Consider the following 22,681-nt stretch of genomic DNA (forward strand, 5'->3'; position numbering starts at 1 on the left):
ATATTCTCTTTACAGGCTTACATAAATTGACAATGCCAAGCAACTTTTTCATGCTGAAGAATGGCAACAGAAACCTTCATGTTAGTCTGTAAGTAATTATCAGCAATTAAACATCCACATAATTGTTGCAACCAAATATTTTAATCAAAACAACGAGAGAGAGACCAGGGGTTGGATTTGAGATATTACGAAGAATAAGTTTGCAAGGGTAGGTGGGCAACAGCTGATTCTGAAACAATGGCTCTTTTTCATACATACACTCACACACACACACACACACACACACACACACACACACACACTTACTTTCAGGCACCATTTCGTTTTTCTTCTTTTCTCCAAATTTTTATTTAAATTCCAGTTAGTTAATATACAATATAATATTAGTTTCAGGTGATTCATTAGTTACAAACATCACCCAGTGCTCATCACAACAGCCCTCCTTAATCCCCATCACATATTTAACCCATCCCCCCACACATTTCCCCTCCAGTAACCCTCAGTTTGTACTCTATAGTTAAGAGTCTGTTTCTTGGCTTGCCTCTCCCATCCCTCCCACCATGTTCATTTGTTTTGTTTCTTAAATTCCACATATGAATAAAATCATATGGTATTTGTCTTTCTCTGATTGACTTATTTCACTTAGGATTACACATTCTAGTTCATTCGCGTTGTTGCAAATGGCAAGATTTCATTCTTTTTGATGGCTGAGTAATATTCCATTGTGTGTATATGTGTATGTATGTATGAATGATGTATGTAGGTATGAATGTGTGTGTATATGTCAAATCTTCTTTATCCTATGATCCAGCAATTGCACTATTGAGTATTTACCCAAAGGATATAAAAATACTGATTCAAAGGGATAGATGCACCCCAATGTTTACAGCAGCATTATCAACAATAGCTAAATTATGGAAAGAGCCCAAATATCCATCAACTGATGAATGGATAAAGAAGGTGTGGTATATATATATACACAATGGAATATTATCCAGGCACCATTTCTATAAAAGTTCACCCCTGTTAAACCAATTTTGTGAGGAAGCAAAAATGGCAAAGTATAAAAATATTTTTCAGTAAGAAATAAGGAGACAGGAACAGCAAACTTTACTGCTGTTAACTGTTCTGTGGCATTAGGCAAGCTTTCTCACCATGTTTCCCCACCTACTTAATCTCACAGAAAAATTCAGGATAACTAAATAAGCCAGTTAAAGGCTTTAAGCTCTAGTAAGAACTTATTCTAAATAAGTTTGGCCTTGGAAGTGAACCTCCACTGACTGCTTACAACCTGGAAGCTGAGAGGTAAAGAACAAGAGTCCTGGGGTGCCTGGATGTCTCAGTCTGTTAAGCATAGGACTTCGGCTCAGGTCATGATCTCACGGTTTGTGGGTTCGAGCCCCGCATCAGGCTTTGCACTGACAGCTCATAGTCTGCAGCTTGCTTTGGATTCTGTGTCTCCCTCTCTCTCTGGTCCCTCCCCTGCTTGTGAGCATTCTCTCAAAAATAAAATAAACATCAAAATTAAAAAAAAAAAAAAAAAAGAACAAGAGTTCTGCCCTTCTTGTTCTTGGCTTAGACTTTTGGCTTTTATTTCTCTGTTCTTCCCTTTTGTATATGGAAATGGTAATACTATTTTAACTATTAATGAACCTGTAATACCGAACATAAAAAGGCAGTTACATTTCTGAAATAAGAGTAGATGGGAGACAGAATGTACTAGGTCAAGCCCACAATCCTTAGTTTTTGGTCAAGTGATACTAAAGTCAGAAATTAACTCACCTTTCACTCCCATCTTCGTGACTTCGGGCCCAACGATACGTTTCAGCATAGCCTGTGTATTCACTGTACTGTTCGGTACCTGAAACAAATAATCTGCCATTATTTTTTGGAAAGATTTTTTTTAAAAGCTGCATGTTCTAAAGGGTCTTGTTAATAAACTTATTTCTCCTTTCTAGAAATACCTTATTGGCAAATGTCAACTGAAACAAAAACCAAAAAACCCCACTGGTCTTAATGACTTGCTATTATTTTCTGTAAGGAAGAAAATGACACCTATAAAAGCCACTGCAATGTTTATTGTACACAGATAAATGTCTCGATCAACAGAGAAAACAAAATATGCTCTGTCATATTAATCTCTTTCATGAGGGATGCCTGGGTGGCTCACTCGGTAAAGCATCTGGCTCTTGACGTCAGCTCAGGTTATGGTATCACAGTTTTAAGTTCAAGCCCCACATGGTGCTCTGTGCTGACAGCACAGAGCCTGCTTGGGATTCTCTCTCCCTCTCTCTCTGCTCTTCCCCCACTTGTGTGCTCTGTTTCTCTCTCTCACAAAATAAACTTAAAAAAAATTTTACATAAAAAAATTTCTTTCGTGAGGAGTGCAGTGACTTTTATAAAAGTCCAATGTCTTCAATATTAGTAATCTGATGGTAATATTTAGTTTGTACTATTGAGAAAGCAATTTTACATAACGACATTCCCTGCTAAGAAAAGAGTCATTAAAATTAAATCTAGGACTTGCCTATCAACATGCAAGTGACTTCAAAGGGCATTTTAAAACCAGTATATTGTGATATGAGAAAGGGAGGGGAAAAAAGCATAATTAAAATTCACTTGATGAGAATGTGCACCAAGGCTGCCACTTAACAGAGATTTCTACTTTTATTTTTAAAAGTTTTTATTTATTTAAGCATAATCCCTATATCCAATGTGGAACTCGAACTCATGACCCTGAGATCAAGTTACATTAAGCTCCTCTGACTGAGCCAGCCAGGCACTCCCAGAGATTTCTACTTCATCAGACCTGAATGTCAGGAGGTATGGTGCCAAAGTGTCCTATTATTTAAATAAAATCATTCCAATTCCTATGATCAGCTCAGTAATCACTTAATTTTCAAGAATCAACAAAACAGTAAAACGAAAAGCTGAAAACCCTGAGCAAGACAATACTTTTCATAAAGAAAAAAGAAATTAACAAAAAGTAAACAAGACAACACTGACAACTAATATTAGTGACATTTTAGTCCAAGTGCCTTAATTTTGCCAGTAAATAAAATGCAAGCAGACTGACTTTTTCAATTTTTTTAAAATGCTTTTTATTTATTTTTGAGAGAGAGGGAGGGAGGGAGGGAGGGAGAGAGAGAGAGAGAGAGAGAGATCACCAGAGAGGCATAGGGAATGAGGGGATACAGAATCTAAGTCCGGCTCCAGGCTCTAAGCTATCATCACAGAGCCCGACGTGAGGCTCAAACCCGTGAACAGCGAAATCATGACCTGAGCTGAAGTCAGACGCTCAATTGACTGAGTCACCCAGGTGCCCCCTGACTTTTACAGACAGCTAGAACACTAGTTATTAACAAATGACTACTCATACTATAAAGGCCCAATACTGAAGATATCTGTGACAGACTTAATATTCAGGAAAAAAATGTTATTAGAATATACAGTATTTCAGAAAAAAATATACTTTATAAAAATAGAAAAGAAGGAGGGGGCATCTGGGTGGCTCAGATGGTTGAGCATATGATTCTTGATTTTGGCTCAGGTCATGATCTCACTGTTCATGAGACTGAACTCCGTGTCAGCTCTGTACTGATAGCAAGGAGCCTGTTTAGTATTCTTTCTATGCCCCTCCCCCATTCTCTCTGTTTCTCTCCCTTTCTCTCTCAAATAAAGATTTACAAAAAAAAAAAAAAAAAAAAAAGGAAATGGGGTGCCTGCCTGGCTCAGTTGGAAGAGCACGTGACTATTGATCTTGGGGTTGTGAGTTCAAGCCCGACGCTGGGTGCAGAAATTACTTAAATAAATAAATAAACTTAGCGACGCCAGGGTGGCTCAGTCAGTTAAGTGTCCGACTCTTGATTTCAGCTGGTGTTACGGTCTCGTGGTTCATGGGATCGAGCCCCGTGTTAGACTCTGCACTGATAGTGCAGAGCCTGCTTTCGAGTCTGTGACTCCCTCTCTCTCTGCCCCTACCCTGCTCTCTCTCTCAAAATAAATAAACTTATAATAATAAAATAAACAAACTTAAAAAAATAGAAAACATGTTTAATAAAAATAAAAATAACTTAAAATCAAGTCATGACATGCTAATTATGAACTGTCAATTCTTCATCCAAAAGAAAATTAATTTCATTTTGAGGGTCAGGTTAACTTCTAACAGGGTACTTAAACAACCTGAAGCTTTTATACACAAAGAGTAGTAAATGTTGTGATTAACACTGCAAATGGCCTCTACATTTAACTATTAATTTACAGAGAACAGAGAAACATGTTAAATACCACCATGAAAATGTAATCAGCAACATTTAGACCATGGGAAACTCTATAGGACCAATAGTCTAGACTGCTTACAAAACATTCATAAGGAGAGTAAAAGAGAGAGGAACCTATGAATTAAAAGAAGCAAATATGACAACAGTAACCATAAGAAAGTGAGAGTAGTTATATTAATATTGGATAAATCAGACTTTATGTGAAGGAGTATTATGAAAGATAAAGAGGAATACTTCATAATGATAAAAGGGTCAATTCACCAGAAAGACATAACAATTATGCTTTTATTTTGAATTCACATTTGAAAAATTAATGAAATTCATCACATTAACAGATTAAAGAACCCCACATAATCATATCAAAAGTTGGAGAAAAAATAAAATTCAACATCCATCATGATTAACATTTTCAGCAAAACTAAGAATAAAAAAAAAAAAAAGAACTCCCTCAATCTGATTAAGGATCATTACATAAAAGCTTACAACTACCTTCATACTCAGTGATAAAAACATTCCACCTAATTCAACACTGTAGTGAAGTCCTAGCGGCTGCAATAAGGGAAATAAATAAATAAATAAATAAAATAAAAATAGAAAGAAAAATCACAAAGAGAATAAAAAAAATAAGACTATCCCTATTTGCAAATGTTATGACTGTTCATGTAGCAAATCCTAAGGAATCACTAGGAAAAGAAAGAAAGAAAAGTTACAGAAAAGGAAGAAAAGCTCGTAAATAAATGCAGTAAGATCAAAGATAAGTCTATATACTAGCAACAAACAATGGGGAAATAAAACTTAAAAATCCATTAATCATAGCATCAAAAACCATAAAATACTTAGGAGTAAATGTAACAAAAGATGTAGAAGACACCACTGAGAAAAAGTAGAGAAGATTTAAATAAATGGCGACCATGTTCAGGGGCTTGAAGACTCAATATTGTATTTCTCAATACTGTAATTGCAAATTTTCCTCAATCCTGTTAATATCCTTAGCAGGCTTTTTTTTTTTTTTTAATAGTAATTGAGATGGTGATTCTAAAATTTGAATGGAAATGCAAAGAACCTAAAGTAATGAAAATACTTGTGAAAAAAGAACAGAATTGGAGGATTCAGCTACCTGAGTTTAAGATTTACTTAGTTGTGACCTAAGGAAAGACCAATAGATAGATCAATGGAAGTAAATAGAATTCATAGATAAATCCACACTTGTATGGTCAACTGACTTACAACAAAGGTGCTAAAACAATCCATTGGGGAAAGGACCATCCTTCCGACATGCTATTGCAATAATTAGATATTCATACAGAAAAATATCATAAACTTTAACTGCTACCTCACACTATGAACAAAAATCATTTTGAGATAAAATAACAGGCATCAACATAAAACCTAAAGTTATAAGACCTCTAGAAGAAAACACAGGAGAATGGCTTTAAGACGTTGGAGGTACATAAAAATTTCTTAAATAGGGCAAAGAAAGCAGTAACCTTAATAAAAATTTTAAAAGACTAGATTAGGTCAATATTAAAACACTTTTAGGAAAATGCTTAGGCAAGACTGGAGGAAAAATATTTGGAAAACAACTATCTGACAAAAGACTTGTGTTCAGAATACTGAAGAACTCCTAGAAGTCAATAATAAAAATATACAAACAACCCAATCTAGAAAAATAAGCAAAAGACTTAAACATCACAGAAGAAGATACAAAATTGGCCAATGACTACATGAAATACTGGTGAACATCACTAGTCCTAAGGGGAATGCAAATCAAAACCCCAGTGAAATACCACTATGTACCTGACAGAACAGCTAAATCAAAAAGAATGACAAAACTAAATATGGACAAGGATGTCAGCTTAACTCCACTTAACAGGTTTGCTTTTTGCAGTGGCAAGGCTTAGAAGTTATGAAATCACATTCTGTGTATTCTAGGTTTATGCAAATGAGAAAAGAGGAAGGCTAGAATTTATGCCATGATGTTGGATGGCAATGAGAGGTACCCACAGGAATTCATGGTTGTTTGTTGGTATGTGTATGCGTGTGTGTGGTTAAACCATATACCTCCTGGCTCTGATGATGAAGGCATGGAAGCAATGACTCTCTTCGTAGCAATAAGGAATAACCAATTCAACTCCTGATTTCTAAAAATTACTCTATATCCAGGACTCCTTGGAGAAATGGCTGAATCTAGGGGCAGGGAATATACAAGATTGAGTTTAGAACATCTTTTTATGCCAAAAAAGAAGAAAGTGCATTAAAGAATGATCGGCGCATTGTCAAAGGAACACAATAGCCAACTGAAGGGGCTCTCACTGACCAAATCTGGAATAATTTAGCATCAAAACAGATGACAATAATGGATTATAACACATTGAATAAAGTAAGAATCCATGCATCTATAGAAATATTAATATACATAAATAAGAGAGAATGGAAAATCTCCCTTACAGTAGAGCGCCAACTACTAAATGCAGAAGGAATGATGGGAGTTAAGAAAATGGGTGCTAAAATTAGTGGCCAAATGTTTGATGAGGACAGGATATTTACACTTTCAAAGTATGTAAAATATATAACTACAAATTAATTAGAAAGGGAAAATACTAACTTGACAGTGGAGAACCTAGCACATCCTACCTCAACCAAGTCCTGACACTTAATATCACAGACACTGAAACAAAGTGGTATTACTATTCTCAAAGATACATTAGAGCAGGACACACCATTTCAGTGGGATTCCAACTAAAATGAATAAACTGAATCTAGTTACAAAGAAACATTGCGCAAACCCAAAATAAGAGACAATCTACCAAGTAATTGGTTTATATACTTTAAAAATATCAAGGTGAACAAATACCAGGAAAGGCTGAGAAACTATCCTGGTTGGAAGGAGTCAAGATGTGATCCACTATTGGAGTAGACTCGGGGGAAAAAAAGCTACAAAGAATATAATTAGGTTAACTGACAAAATGAAAATGAAAATATTGAGTAGGAATTAATTCATAGTTCTTTATTAATGTTAAATTTCCCAATTTTTATAACTTTGCTGTGCTGATTTAACAGAATTTCCTAGTTATTAAGAAATATACAACAAAGTATTTGGGGTAAAAGGGCACAAAGTTGGGGCACCTGGGTGGCTCAGTCAGTTAAGTGTCTGACTTTGGTTCAGGTCATGATCTCATGGTTCGTGAGTTCAAGCCCTGCGTCGGGCTCTGTGCTGATAGCTCAGAGCCTGCAGCCTGCTTCAGATTCTGTGTCTCCCTCTCTCTCTGTCCCCAACATCCCTGGTCACACTCTGTCTCTCTTTCAAAAATAAAAATTAAAAAAAATGGGGGGGGGGGGGTCATAATGTCTCCAACATACTCTTGGACAGAGATGAGGAAAAGAAAATAGAGAAAGAATGATAAAGCAGATGGGGAGAGATGTAAACTAGTGAATCTGGGTGAACAATATATGGAAGTTCCTTATATTATTCTTGTACCTTTCCTGAGTCTGAAGTTTCTCATACACACATAAATATAAAAATATCTATACAATATAAATAAATATCTAAAAAGCTATGAAAAATACTCCGTTTTCACAGATGATTAAAATTTCCCATAACAAAAACTTAAAAGATTTAAACTCAATACTAGAGTTTCTAGTCTATTACTTAGCATACTGCTTCTTAAAAATAATTTTTCAAAAATTTAAAATAATGTACACTTAATTCTTATAAATTCATTTAGAATTTTGGATAAGATACTCAGCTACAAATTAAGAAAATAAACTACAGAATTCATGTTTTTTGTTAAGCCTTCCTGGACACCATAAGTAGAGTTGGTGGTCCCTTGTCTGTGCTCCACAGTACTCTGCACAGAACATCAGTAAGGAACTTAACATATTAAATTGCAATCTGAAAGTCAGTTATATTTCTACACAGTAGCAATGAACAATCAGAAACTGAAATTTTAAATATACATTTACACAGCAATAAAAAAATATGAAATACTAAGGAATAAACCTGAGAAAATGTAAAAGTATACAGTGAAAAGTATACTACTGAGAGAAAGTAAAGATGACCCCAATAAACAGAGATATCTCATTCATGTGTCAAAGACTAAATATTGTTAAGATGTCAATTCTCCCCAAACTGATCTACAGATTCAAAGCAGTCTTGACTAAAAGTCCAGCAAGCTTTTTTGTAGATATTGATAAATTGATTCTAAAATTCACCAAAACAACTCTGAAGAAGAGCAAACTTGGAGGGCTCACACTACCTGATTTCAAGAATTATTATAAAGCTACAGCAATCAAGACGGTATGAACACAAAAAGAATAAATCAGTAAACTGAATTTCAAAATTAGAAACTTCCATTCCTTAAACATCACTATTAAGGTCATGAAAAGACACACCACATATATCTAACGAAAGACTTGTATCTGGGGCACCTGAATGGTTCAGTCAGTTAAGCGTCTGACTTTGGCTCAGGTCATGATCTGACAATTTGTGAGTTCCAGCCCCGCGTCGGGCTCTGTGCTGACAGCTCAGAGCCTGAAGCCTGCTTTGGAGTCTGTGTCTCCCTCTCTCTCTCTGCCCCTCCCCCACTCACACTCTGTCTCTCTGTCTCTCAAAAATAAATAAACATTAAAAAGAATTAAAAAATAAATTAAAAAATAAAAAGAGAAAGACTTGTATCCAAAACATATAAAGCATTTTCAAAAGTCAATATAAGAGGGGCGCCTGGGTGGCTCAGTCGGTTGAGCGTCCGACTTCGGCTCAGGTCACGATCTCGCGGTATGTGAGTTCGAGCCCCGCATCGGGCTCTGTGCTGACTGCTCAGAGCCTGGAGCCTGTTTCAGATTCTGTGTCTCCCTCTCTCTCTGACCCTCCCCCATTCATGCTCTGTCTCTCTCTGTCTCAAAAATAAATAAACGTTAAAAAAAAAAAATTAAAAAAAAAAAAGTCACTATAAGAAAACAAACCCAATTAAAACATGGTGCAACAGCTTCATATATGTAGCCATATGTCAAAACTTCCCTAACTGTAAACTTTAAATATACAGTTTACTGTATGCCAATTATACCTCAATAAAGCTGTTGAAAATGTAATCTAACTCCCTCACTAGATTACCAGTTTCTCAAGGGCAGGATTATAAGTCATTAACATTTGTGTCTATATTAGCATTTTGTAACGCAAGTATATAAGATGCAGGGGTTGGCCCAGTTGGTGGAACATGTGACTCTTGATCTCAGGGTCGTGAGTTCAAGCCTCACATTGGATATGGGGCTTACTTAAAAAAAAAAAGAAAAAAGAAAAAAGAAAGAGAAGAAGAAGGATATAGAAGCAATTAAGTACTTGCATAAACGTAATTATTAACAAACAAAACCGGAAGAACATTATATTAACTGAGGTTAAAATAATAAGTCCAGAAAGACTTAATCAGAAAGTACTATGCAATTGACACATATAAAAAATTTCACATTTACAAAGACAGGGTGGCATGGTAAAAGGAGCACCACACTGAGATTAGGAAACATGAGGGACCCAAAGTGAATCCTTAAGTAACCAAATTTCTCAGGGGACTTCCATTTCAGCATATGAAAATCAAGCTGGTTAATAATTTTTGTTTTGTTTACCTCATAGAATTGCTTGGAAAGCCATAGGAGTTTAAAAGTCTTCAAAACCATAAAACAGTTAGTATTGGTGTCATCAAACTTAACTTTATAAAGAGGTAGAGAAACCAAAGACACGTGATTTCATTTATGTGAAGTTTAAAAGCAACCTGGTCTCCTGACCTGACTGGAAATAAAGACAGCTATGAATAGTTCTGTTCCTTTCTAATTTTTGTCCAGCAGTGGACAAGCTCCATTTTCCTTATTTATAAAAAACAAAACAAAACTGCCTGCTCTGATCTCTTAACTACGAAAACAAACACCTGTTCTCTCTTTTCAAAAGAAAGTGGTTGAAAAATATAAAATACCAATTATTATATTTCTATTTTAGGTTAAGATGATTTTAGTCTTCCTTCCTAAAAGAAACAAGATTAGATTTATTTCCTTCAGGTATGAGAAATCAAAGATGCATATACAGATGCTTTTGCTCTAAGAAAATTAAATCCTGGTTTTTCTGAGTAGACATCCTTCAAAATTATATCAACTGTCTGTTCTGAAAAACAGATACCCTTGTTTTAAATTCAAATTTATTGATAAACTATGATGAAACACAAAGGTAAATAGCGATAATAGCAAACAAGAGAAGACAACTGAATGACCTTTGTGGTAGCTCTCTGTGGGTATAGCCTATAAGACTTCATGCTCACAGACAAATCTTCACTTAAGGAAAAACGAGAAGGAACCCATTAAAATCTGTGCAAGAGCTCATGACAGACTAATGAGTTTTTAGATTTGGTAATACATGTTCTTATCTTCTCTTACAAATAATGAAAAATTTATGAAGAACTAAGGAAAAAATATTTGGAGACTGAAAAAATTCTATATCTATGGGTTGTGCTCTTGGAAAGAAGGTTTATATGAAAGCAAAGCCATCTACCCTGCTTTTCTTAGGAGCACTCATACAGTGGTGATTATGCAGGAGATAGAACATTCTTGACTTTCATTCCCATGATCAATAAAAATGAAGAGAAGCTAAACTCAAACTGAGTTTGGATCCTTCCCAGTGAGCTGGTATCATTTAGTTAGCAATGGGCTGTTTTTGTAGTGATGGGCCTTCAGTGTTGTTGTTCTATAAGAAGCATCAATACCATAAGCAGTGGTATCCACTTTTCTACTTTCTAGCAGATCTGCTGACGTTCACAAAAGATGTTAAGAATCTGTGATATCTGGGGCAATTCTCTTCACTAGAGGGCAGGTTTTATTTTAAAGGTACTAACATTCTGCTCAGTAAGTTTTATGTCTAGGCACCTGCTTTAAGTGCTCACCATACAGAAACAACAAAACAAACTCCCAGAACCATGATAACACCCTTTGGTAGTAAAGCTATTTTGCTAGATGAGGTAGAAGAACATGAAAAAGGGTAAAAAAGGAAAAGGTTGGGGTGGGGGGGGGGGGCGGGGGAGACTGCAGTTTCTTTCCTTCTATCTATATTTACTGAAAAGTTTTACCCATGGCTGCCTCCAGGGAGGATCAGAGCAAATAGAGGGAGAACACTATCTGGATAAACACTATTTGCCTGTTTGCATGACCTGTTTCATATTCATTTCAAAGTCTGATACCAACCAGATACCCCACAATGATGATAAATTTAATTTATTTCTAATTTCTCAAACTCTTCTACAGATTCAGGCAGCATAGTCACAGCCATTAGCTCATTGAGCCTGGATGAATCATAGAAGCAATGGAATTGATCAGGCAGATAGATTGCAGTGCATGGTTAAGAGTCTCCTAAGAAGGAAGATGGCAGAAATCCAACATCAAATAGATGATGAAATGGCCATTTCCATTAAGAGAACATCACATCACAGATATTAATTAGAAGGCACTATAATAGAATTAAGTGGATGTGAGGGAAAATGCTGAGCTAAAAGTCACCCCGGATGTCCCTAGCCTGAAGTAATAATAGATGTGAAGGTGAGTCATGGATCTGCAATTTTCCATTCATTTTACAATAGCTGTAGGTAAGGTAGAGAACAGACATAACTCCATAGTGATGATCCTTTTTTAGACAGAGGACAAACTATCTTTAAAAAAAAAAAAAAAAAAAAACAATTCTAGTATTTTCCTTTTACTATTCTCAGGAAAATTACATTTTTTATTTACAGCAACATTAATGGTAGATGATAAGAGACTTACTACTTCCGAAGTAAAAAAGAAATGAAGCAAATGAAACAAATTAGCTTTGAGTTTAAATGCCCAGCATTCGACCAACTTTTTTATTTTAAGGATGGAAATTCATCTTTAAAACTAAGGAGAGATTCTGTTCTGAATCTTTGGTTCAAATCTCATTTAGCTGCTAAAAATTAAAAATCTTTTAAAGTATTATTTGACACACCCAAATGCTGGAGGCAGTCACATTCCAGACATTAAGAGCTCTCTAAAACATAATGAGACTAATATTTAAAGTATCTATTGGCTTTGGGGCGCCTGGCTGGCTCAGTCGGTTAAGTGTCTGACTCTTAATTTTGGCTCAGGTCATGATCTCATGGTTCGTGAGATGAAGCTTTCCATCGGCCTCTGTGCTGATGATAAGGAGTCTGCTTGGGATTCTCTCTCCCTTTCTCTCTGCCTCTCCTCCACTTGCTCTCCTTCTCTCTCAAAATAAATATAACAACAACAAAATATCTATTGGCCCAACAATGGATTTAGACAGTTTAATTTTTTTGTTCTGCAATTCCTGTACTTTCTTTTCCCCTAATACATTCCAACTGCATCCTTCCTATATGCACACATGATAAACAATAAATGCAGACAGAGGACCAATAAGTGAGTTGAGACAACAGTGAAAATAAAAGGTTTTTATCTTTACATTTCAGTATAATCTGGATCACAACCTCAGAATTCCAGATGAAATACTTCAGGTTATTAACTTCAAATAGTTGAGTTTTATCCAAGAGGAAGTTTCTTTGCTGAGGCTCCATTCTTAATTTCCCATATAAACTTAAAAAATTAACAATTTACCTTACCTCACCAAAAAGCAGAATCACAGGGATATTATAAAAATAATAAGATATCCAAATACTGCACAATAACTTGGTGAAAGCCTTTTTATTTTAACCAACAAAAACTTACAAAATATAAGGACACATCAGCAAAACTGATTAAGTAAAAACCTCTGAAAAATTTCTCCTCCATAAAAGCAATGAGAACACTGGCAAAAATTGTGAGAATCAACTTTTTATGAACTGTGGGAATAACCAAAGGCTTGTAGCAGTCTGAGGAGGGTTTATTAAAGAAAATTGGCTGAATCTTGGAAAAAACAATGAGTTTTATGATGTTTTAACTTTCCTTATTTAACTCTTGCAAGCTCTAGAGTAGCCTTAAAATCCAACAGTCTGCTATAAACATTGGGGTACAAGTGCCCCTATGCATCAGCACTCCTGTATCCCTTGGGTAAATTCCCAGCAGTGTTATTGCTGGGTCATAGGGTAGATCTATTTTTAATTTTTTGAGGAACGTCCACGCTGTTTTCCAGAGTGGCTGCACCAGTTTGCATTCCCACCAACAGTGCAAGAGGGTTCCTGTTTCTCCACATCCTCTCCAGCATCTATAGTCTCCCGATTTGTTCATTTTAGCCACTCTGACCAGCATGAGGTGGTATCTCAGTATGATTTTGATTTGTATTTCCCTGATGAGGAGTGACACTAAGCATCTTTTCATGTGTCTGTTGGTGTCGCACTCTCAACAATAGCCAAATTATGGAAACAGTCTAAATGTCCATCAACTGATGAATGGATAAAGAAATTGTGGTTTATATACACAATGGAGTACTACGTGGCAATGAGAAAGAATGAAATATGGCCCTTTGTAGCAATGTGGATGGAACTGAAGAGTGTGATGCTAATAAGCCATACAGAGAAAGACAGATACCATATGTCTTCACTCTTATGAGGATCCTGAGAAACTTAACAGGAACCCATGGGGGAGGGGAAGGAAAAAAAACAAAAAGAGAGGTTAGAGTGGGAGAGAGCCAAAGCATAAGAGACTCTTAAAAACTGAGAACAAACTGAGGGCTGATGGGGGGGTGGGAGGGAGGGGAAGGTGAGTGATGGGTATTGAAGAGGGCATCTTTTGGGATGAGCACTGGGTATGGTATGGAAACCATTTTGACAATAAATTTCATATATTTAAAAAAAAAGAGAGAGAGAGAGAGAAGTGTCTATGCATGTTTTCTGCCCATTTCTTCACTGGGTTATTTGTTTTTCAGTGTGGAGTTTGGTGAGTTCTTTATAGATTTTGGATACTAGCCCTTTGTCTGATAGGTCATTTGCAAATATCTTTTCCCATTCCATCGGTTGCCTTTTAGTTTTGTTGTTTCCTTTGCAGTGCAGAAGGTTTTTATCTTGATGAGGTCCCAATAGTCATTTTTGCTTTTAATTCCCTTGCCTTTAGAGATGTGTCAAGTAAGAAACTGCTGTGGCTGAGGTCAGAGAGGTTTTCTCCTGCTTTCTCCTCTAGGGTTTTGATGGTTTCCTCTCACATTCAGGTCCTTCATCCATTTTGAGTTTATTTTTGTGAATGGTGTAAGAAAGTGGTCTAGTTTCATTTTTCTGCACGTCGTTGTCCAGTTCTCCCAGCACCATTTGTTAAAGAGACTGTCTTTTTTCCATTGGATAATCTTTCCTGCTTTGTCAAGATTAGTTTGCCATACTTTTGTGGGTCCAATTCTGGAGTCTCTATTCTATTCCATTGGTCTATGTGTCTGTTTTTGTGCCAATACCATACTGTCTTGATGATCACAGCTTTGTAGTAGAAGCTAAAGTCTGGGATTGTGATGCCTCCCGCTTTGGTCTTCTTCTTCAATATTACTTCGGCTATTCGGGGTCTAGCACTTTCAACAATAGCCAAATTATGGAAAGAGCCTAAATGTCCATCAACTGATGAATGGATAAAGAAATTGTGGTTTATATACACAATGGAATACTACTTGGCAATGAGAAAGAATGAAATCTGGCCTTTTGTAGCAACGTGGATGGAACTGGAGAGTGTTATGCTAAGTGAAATAAGTCATACAGAAAAAGACCGATACCATATGTTTTTACTCTTATGTGGATCCTAAGAAACTTAACAGAAGACCATGAGGGATGGGAAGGAAAAAAAAAAGTTAGAGAGGGAAGGAGGCAAACCATAAGAGACTCTTAAAAACTGAGAATAAACTGAGGGTTGACGGGGGGTGGGAAGGAGGGGAAAGTGGGTGATGGGCATTGAGGAGGGCACCTTTTGGGATGAGTACTGGGTGTTGTATGGAAACCAATTTGACAATAAATTTCATATTTAAAAAAAAACAAAACACCAACAGTCTGTAATCACAGTGAAAACCACCTAAGGGTTCAGAAAAAGGTTGAAGCTCCTTCAAAGCCCCATTCTCAGAGAACTGTCATCATCTAACCTATCTGGTGGTTCCCTGGAAGACCTCACTCACAAAGCTGCCTTTATTTGACCTGACTTGGAATTTACCCAGTATAAAAAACCTAATCCCCAAAGTTGTTCGTTGAAAACAATTACATGGAATTGCTTAGCAGTATGGCTGCCTGAGGCAGTAGATATCAGTTAGGGCAAGTAATAGCCTTATCAAAAAGTTTCAAAAGAAAAGCTGAGGAATGAGATATCTGTAAGGGGCTTTAAAAAGTTCTTAGTATTCCCAGGAATCTAGAAGTCTATATGTATGACCATGTCTGTGCACATGCTCAAGAAAGACGTGAGAAAGTCCTAAGCTCACTCCTCAGACCTTGAGGCTCTGTGCAAGCAGGAAGTGAAGTGTGAAGTACAAGCAGGAAGGAAGTGTCATTGGCCTGGTTGAGTGCTGAAGGTGAGCCCCAGTGTCCACATAGAGCCCTTCACTAAAGACTGAAAGACTTATTGGCTCTAAACATTTAAGCAATCTTCGTCCAATCATTAGTTAACCACTAACCTAACCCAGCAGAGACTAATGGTCACATATAAAAAAAGAATACAGACTTTACAGAATTAGTTTAGAAAGGTTACGAAACAACAAGAGAAAACAGCAACAAAAACAAACTCTAGGCAAAGGGGAAAATCTGATTTTGAGAGTTGCTACATTATTCAAATGTGTGGTTTTCAACAAAAAATTGAGATATGCAAAGAAAAAAGAAAGTAGGCCCATACTCAGGGAAAAAAAGGGAGTAAACTATAACTGTACCCAAGGAGCCCAGATGTTAGACTTACTGAACAAAGACATTAGCTATTTTAAATATATTCAAAAAACTAAGGGAAATTATGTCTAAAGAACTAAATTAAAGTTTGCAAATAATGCCTCACAAATAGAGAATCTCAAAGAGAGAGAGAGAGAGAAATTATTTTTTTTTTTTTAATTTTTTTTTTTCAACGTTTTTTATTTATTTTTGGGACAGAGAGAGACAAAGCATGAACGGGGGAGGGGCAGAGAGAGAGGGAGACACAGAATCGGAAACAGGCTCCAGGCTCCGAGCCATCAGCCCAGAGCCTGACGCGGGGCTCGAACTCACGGACCGTGAGATCGTGACCTGGCTGAAGTCGGACGCTCAACCGACTGCGCCACCCAGGCGCCCCATAGAGAGAAATTATTAAGAAGAAAAAAAAAAAAAGAACCAAATAGAAATTCTGGAGTTGAAAAGTACAGTAATCAGAATAAAAATTTCAGGGGCACCTGGGTGGCTCAGCTGGTTGAGCATCCTTGACTCTTGATTTCAGCTCAGGTTATGATCCTATGGTTTGTGAGATCAAGCCTCATGTCTGGCTCTGTGCTGTCATCACAGATTGGGATGCTATCTCTCCCTCTCTCTCTGCCCCTTCCCCCCAACCTCAAAATAAATAAATAACCATAAGAAAAAAAAAGTTATAAACATTTTTCACTGGAGGGACTCAAAGGCAGTGAAAGGAAGCACAAAAAAGAATCTGTAAACTTGAATATAGGTCAAATGAGATTATCCTGTCTGAGGAACAAAAGAATAGAGAATGAAGAAAAACGAACAGAGCTTCAGAGACCAATAAGACATCATCATGTATACCAACATATGCATAATGGGATTCTCAGAAGGAGAAGAAAAAAAGGGACAGAAAGAATATTTAAAGAAGTACTGGTCAAAAATTTACCAAATTTAAACATTCAAGCAGCTCAATGAACCCCAAATAGGATAAAAATCAAAGAGATTCTAAACACATCATAATCAAACTGTTCAAAGACAAAGAGAAAATCATGAAAGTAAAACATAAGGAACAAAATGTTGATACTCTCTTGAAGGTTGTCTACAAATATATCTGAGACAAAGACAGTGGCTTCAAGAGTAGATCTCAGAGTCTTAGTTCAGACACGTACGTCTTTGGAGGTAAATTAGTTGAGTACAAATTTTATGTAACTCCTATGGAATGGTTTTTCTCTCACTGTAATTTTTCAGAATAACAATCAACCAAATTCTCCAACCCAGTTAAATATTTAGTTTCCCACACTAATCTCAAAGCGGCAACAGATTCAAAAAGGATAAGAAATCTTCTTTTGCAGAAAGATAGAGGCATCAGCAGCTGATGACTGATTATGGCTTTTATGTGGGAATGTTCTTTTAGGTACCTGAATAAAAGACTTAACTTATGTATAGTGGCTGATTAAGAATTTGAGAGGTGGGAGTTAATCACTAAATTTTTGGTAGCTGATTCACAAGAAAATACAGTGATATAGTTGTATCTCAAGGTAAAAAAACTTAAGAAAAAAATTTTAATCTCAATAATAGACCAAAAGTATAAATTTTACTATATTTCCCTCTCTCCTCCTTCCATATTAACTTAAATCAAGAAGAGGCATTTAGATCATCACACTTTTTCTCTCAGGATTAGAAATTAGGGTAAACATAAGGTTCCTGATTTATTACTATTCAATGAAAGCTCTCTGTTGTACTCTCTTTGAATACTGTAAGTATGCTTTTTAAATGTATATACATCTTCATATTGAAGTATAACAAAGCAATTTGGAAACATAATGGAAGAATAATAACAGAATACATGGTCAAAGACACATCACTATCCTCTTTTTAAGGGCATAACATAAAATTTCAAACTGGAGGGTAGCTTTTACCCTTGTTCCTCAGATAAAGATGTCAAGAATGAAAAGGTGGGTATCAAGTGTCTTACTCGACTAGGAAAATAGAACTGTAACAATTTCCAAAAACCAAGAATAAATTAATCAATAAAAACATTGGGACTAAGGCCAATGATAGAGAAAAGCTGTATCTGGGTGGCCTCTAGTCTTCATGATAGATACTCATAGGTGGGGAAAGCTACTTTATTGTACAGACTTCCCAAAACTAACCTGTAATGATAAGACATTCATTGTGATCCAGCACCTCAGTGAAGAGCCGTGAAACAATTAACTCGGGGTTAATTAAAAAGCGGATTTCTTCTTGCACAAGTCCTGCACCAGTTACACCACCTCCAACAAAACGGTTTGCAAAATCCACCTATTTGGAAAAATGTGGCATGTTAAATGATTATCTAAAATACCTACATATATGATAAAGAAGCACTTTCTCTCTTGCTTTCGTTTCCCATATAAATCAATCCCCAAATTAGTAATCTTCCAACGGAGAACAGACTGTGGTTGACTGCACTCTTTCCATCTCACTCCAGGTAACATCTTTGCATACTTCTTTAGATTCCAAAACCTTAGAAGGAACCTGGAAAATGGAGCTTTTAGGCAAAAGCCTCAGTGTAATCATACAGACTCTTATTTACAAACCTTATATGTACTACAAGGGCCACAAATCAAAGGAAACTTTATCTGGAAAGGTTTCAAGATCATTTCCCTACCATTCACTACTCAATTTCCATTTATGGATTTCATATTACCCTAATATAATTATATCTTTCTTATATAATATGGCAATCAAACATTTGTCCTTAAAGAACTGAAAAATTTAGTCATTGCCCTTTTTTTTAAGTAATTGCCCTTTTTTGGATAACCTTTTTCTTCTGTGAAAGAATAAAGAGATAAAATTTCACCCTAAATTCAGATGCAAAGCAAACAACATGAACATTACAAACTGTTTATTTTTACTATACCTAAGGAGAAAAAAAAAAGAAAACAGGAAACCTAGTTTAACAACAAAGACTCATAAAATTGGCTATTGTTGATAATGCTGCTATAAACATTGGGGTGCACGTTTATGGAAAGAGCCCAAATGTCCATTGACTGATGGATAAAGAAGATGTTTTATGTATATATATACATACACACATACACACAAACACACACACACACACACACACACACACTAGAATATTACTCAGCCAAAAAATAGTATGAAATCTTGCCTTTTGCAATGATGAGAATGGAGTCAGAGAGTATTATGCTAAGTGAAATAAGTCAGTCAGAGAAAGACACATACCATATGATTTCACTCATATTTGGAGTTTAAGATACAAAATAAACAATCACAGGGGAGGGAGAAACAGAGGCAAACCAAGAAACAGACTCTTAACTATAGAGGGCACACAGAGGGTTACCAGAGGGTAGATAGGCGGGGGGTGGGTTAAATAGGTGATGGGAATTAAGGAGTGCATCGTGGTGATGAGCACGGGTTGTTGTATCTAAGTGTTGAATCAAAAATTGTATAGCTGAAACTAATATCACACTGTATGCTAACTAACTGGAATAAAAAAAAAAAAGTTAAAAGAAAAACCCAAAGGGGACACCTGGGTGGCTCAGCCGGTTGAGCATCAGACTTCAGCTCAGGTCATGATCTCATGGTTCATGAGTTCGAGCCCTGTGTCAGGCTCTGTGCTGACAGCTTGGAGCCTGGAGTCTGCTTCGGATTCTGTCTGTCTGTCTGTCTCTCTCTCTGACCCTCCCCTGCTAACACTCTGACCCCTCTCTCAAAAATAAACATTAAAACAAAAAAAAAAAGATTCAACTAAATTAATATTTCCAATTTAGTTTAAAATTACTCATAAGCTTTCTGTGGAGTACTATAATGGGATCCCCAAGCTCCTATTAATAAAGATGAGTTACACAATGCTCTAGACAAAGCAAATTCTACCTGTCAGTATTATTTGTCTTAAACTTACTAAGCACTCCAGCATGTCCAACATTATGTGAAGCTCTTTGGGGCAATATGTAAGAAATGGTTTCCAACTTTTAGATTACCCTATTTGAGGATTTAGATTACACACATACATAACACCTTGTGTACATACATAGCCACCCACACCCACAAAGATTTTAGTAAGGCAAGAGAGGCTTGAATACTGTACAGAGAAAATAACTCTCTTTCCTCTACTCCTACGGTACTACCACACTCACAACACTTCTGATGTCAGATGTATGGGTTTCCACACATAGAGCAATTCTGAAACACCAGCTGGGTGTCCTATAATTCAATTCGGTTCTGACACTATCTACCAGGAGTTAGCATCAGATCCAACAGGCTAATAACAATTCAGTCCCACAAAACTGCCCCACTGCAGACACCAACTGCAACTAGAAGTACAGTTGATCGGCTATAAATGGGGTTCTCATAATCTGCTCTTGTGGTTTGATAAACTCACAGAACTCACGGTAACACTTACTTATGTTTACTCATTTATTAAAAAGGATATAATAATGGACAGAGATGAACAGACATATGAAGTGATAGGGCGTGGTATATGGTAAGAGGCATAGAGCTACCTCTCCCTCTCCCCATGTTCACCAACTTCCACATGTTCACCAACCTGGAAGCTCTTTGAATGCCATACTTTTGGGTAGTTTGGTGGAAGCTTCATCACTTAGGCAGGATCATCAATCATTAGCACAGTCTCCAGTCCCTCTCCTTTTCCCAGAATATGGGGAGTAGAGTAGAAAGTTTCAAGCTTCTAATCATGGCTTAGTCTTTTTGGTAACCAGCCCCCACCCTAAAGCTCTCCAGGAGCTCACCAAAAGTCACCTCATCAGAACAAAAGACACTCCCATCACCTAGGAAATTACAAGGGTTTTAGGAGCTCTGTGCAAAGAATCAGGGGCAGACACCAATATAGATTTTTTTCTATGATTTTACATATACTTTCAGACTACTGTCAAATGTAAGATTTCTTAAAACCTGCTTGTATTCTCAGGGCACCTGGGTGGCTCAGTCGGTTAAGCATCCGACTTTGGCTCAGGTCATGATCTGACAGTTTGTGAGTTCGGACCCTGCACTGGGCTCTGTGCTGATAGCTCACAGCCTGGAGCCTGCTTCGGTTTCTGTGTCTCCCTTTCTCTCTGTCCCTCCTCCTCTCCTCTCTAAAATGAATAAACATTAAAAAAAAATTTTTTTAAGTTGCTTATGTCTCTAAAGCAATTGTAATATTAAACAATACTTTGAAGCCTATTCTACAAAAGAGTAAAACAAGAATATGAATTTTTTTATATATAAAAATATATGTGGAAAGACAGAAACTAATAGAAGGTAAAGCAGTCTTCTTTCATTAGAAAAGAACTTAGAAAATACTGAAAAATATGACTGGACAAGATCTTGAAATGAGTTATCACAGAATCATATATAAATTTACATTCAGACATACTAAATCAACACTAAAAAAAGAGTAATTCTGTAGCTTATATAGAAAAATAATTTTGATTCAACAAGTCCATTGATTAGAATTATTTACAACATATAAAGTCATTATGCATTGGGTGATTTATGACTTAAAATATTCAACAAATATTAACTGAATATTGTGCTGGGGACCATGAGATACAAAAATAAGTAAGACGTGGGCCCTGGCTTCACAGCATTTGTAATCTAGATGAGATCCCAGCACATAAGCAGAATGAAAAAATGTTTATTAACGAACCTACTAGAATATATTTGATCCTTTCCAAATAATAAAATTAACTAAAATTGGAGCATGGGGAGGAGAATAGGGGAGTTTACAAGAGGAGATGATATTCAATTTAGATTTTGCTGACATTCAGGCAGAGGGAATAACTGCACAAACACATAGGAAAAACACAGAGCTGTAAGCAGCTCTATGAAGAGTGATAAGCATGTTCCTCACGCCTATCTGCGATGTAGAGTATGTGAAGGATTATGGTTGGTGATAAGGTATTCTTGGAATGATTATAAAAAGAAAAGTTACAACTGGGCCTTACACAGAGTCCAGTTGTAACTTTAAACTCAGTCTAGAGTTTAAAGAATGAATTGGAAAGGTGTAAAATTAAAAGCAGAGAAGCTGGTTAGGTGACTACTAAATAGGTTTGACAAGAATTACTTAGGCCTCAAATAAGTCAGTGGGAAAGAAACTGAAGAAAAGAGAGGTCCAGCAAAAAATTAAAACAGACAGCACTTGAAAACCAAGAGACTAGCTACGTAAGTATAATGGTATCGTGAATACAAATGAGAAACAAAGTTTGAGATCAGCTAAACTTAATTTTTACTGGAACAAGGTACATAACTAAAATAAAAAGGAAGTTCTATATAATTTATGTATAACTTGGTAATGATAAATGAAATACATTCAATGTGCATACTATTATTCATTCTTTGAATAAAAGGCCAACATTTATTACTTGAAAGGTATGCATAGAAATAAATACGTTATACTAAACTCAATATGCCCCTGAAGGCAGGGGTCTTTTAAAAAAATCAAACTTTCCACTACTTAAAAAAGTTCTTAATAGAAGGCTTTCTATTACAGGTGAGAAACCTGTTCCAGAACATGAACACAAGCATATGAGTGCTTATTTTTAGCCATTTTCCAACTCACTTCACTTTAAAGCTACTTGTTCAGATTATTCAGTTTCT

General features: G+C 36.2%; 1 protein-coding gene across 6 annotated transcripts in view; it reads right to left on the bottom strand.

Annotated features, from left to right (window-relative positions):
* PARG (poly(ADP-ribose) glycohydrolase) overlaps nt 1-22,681 on the bottom strand; it is a 134,035-nt gene that overhangs the window by 30,153 nt on the left and 81,201 nt on the right. For all 6 annotated transcript variants that reach the window (XM_053909696.1, XM_053909695.1, XM_053909694.1 and 3 more), the window contains 2 exons: nt 18,232-18,379; nt 1,783-1,861 (listed from right to left, as the gene is read on the bottom strand). In XM_053909696.1, coding sequence (XP_053765671.1) covers nt 1,783-1,861; nt 18,232-18,379 — 227 coding nt within the window. The remainder of the gene's footprint in view (nt 1-1,782; nt 1,862-18,231; nt 18,380-22,681) is intronic.

The sequence above is a fragment of the Panthera pardus genome, unplaced genomic scaffold (genome assembly GCF_024362965.1).
Source record: "Panthera pardus isolate Hobbes unplaced genomic scaffold, ASM2436296v1 HiC_scaffold_22, whole genome shotgun sequence".
NCBI lineage: Eukaryota > Metazoa > Chordata > Mammalia > Carnivora > Felidae > Panthera > Panthera pardus.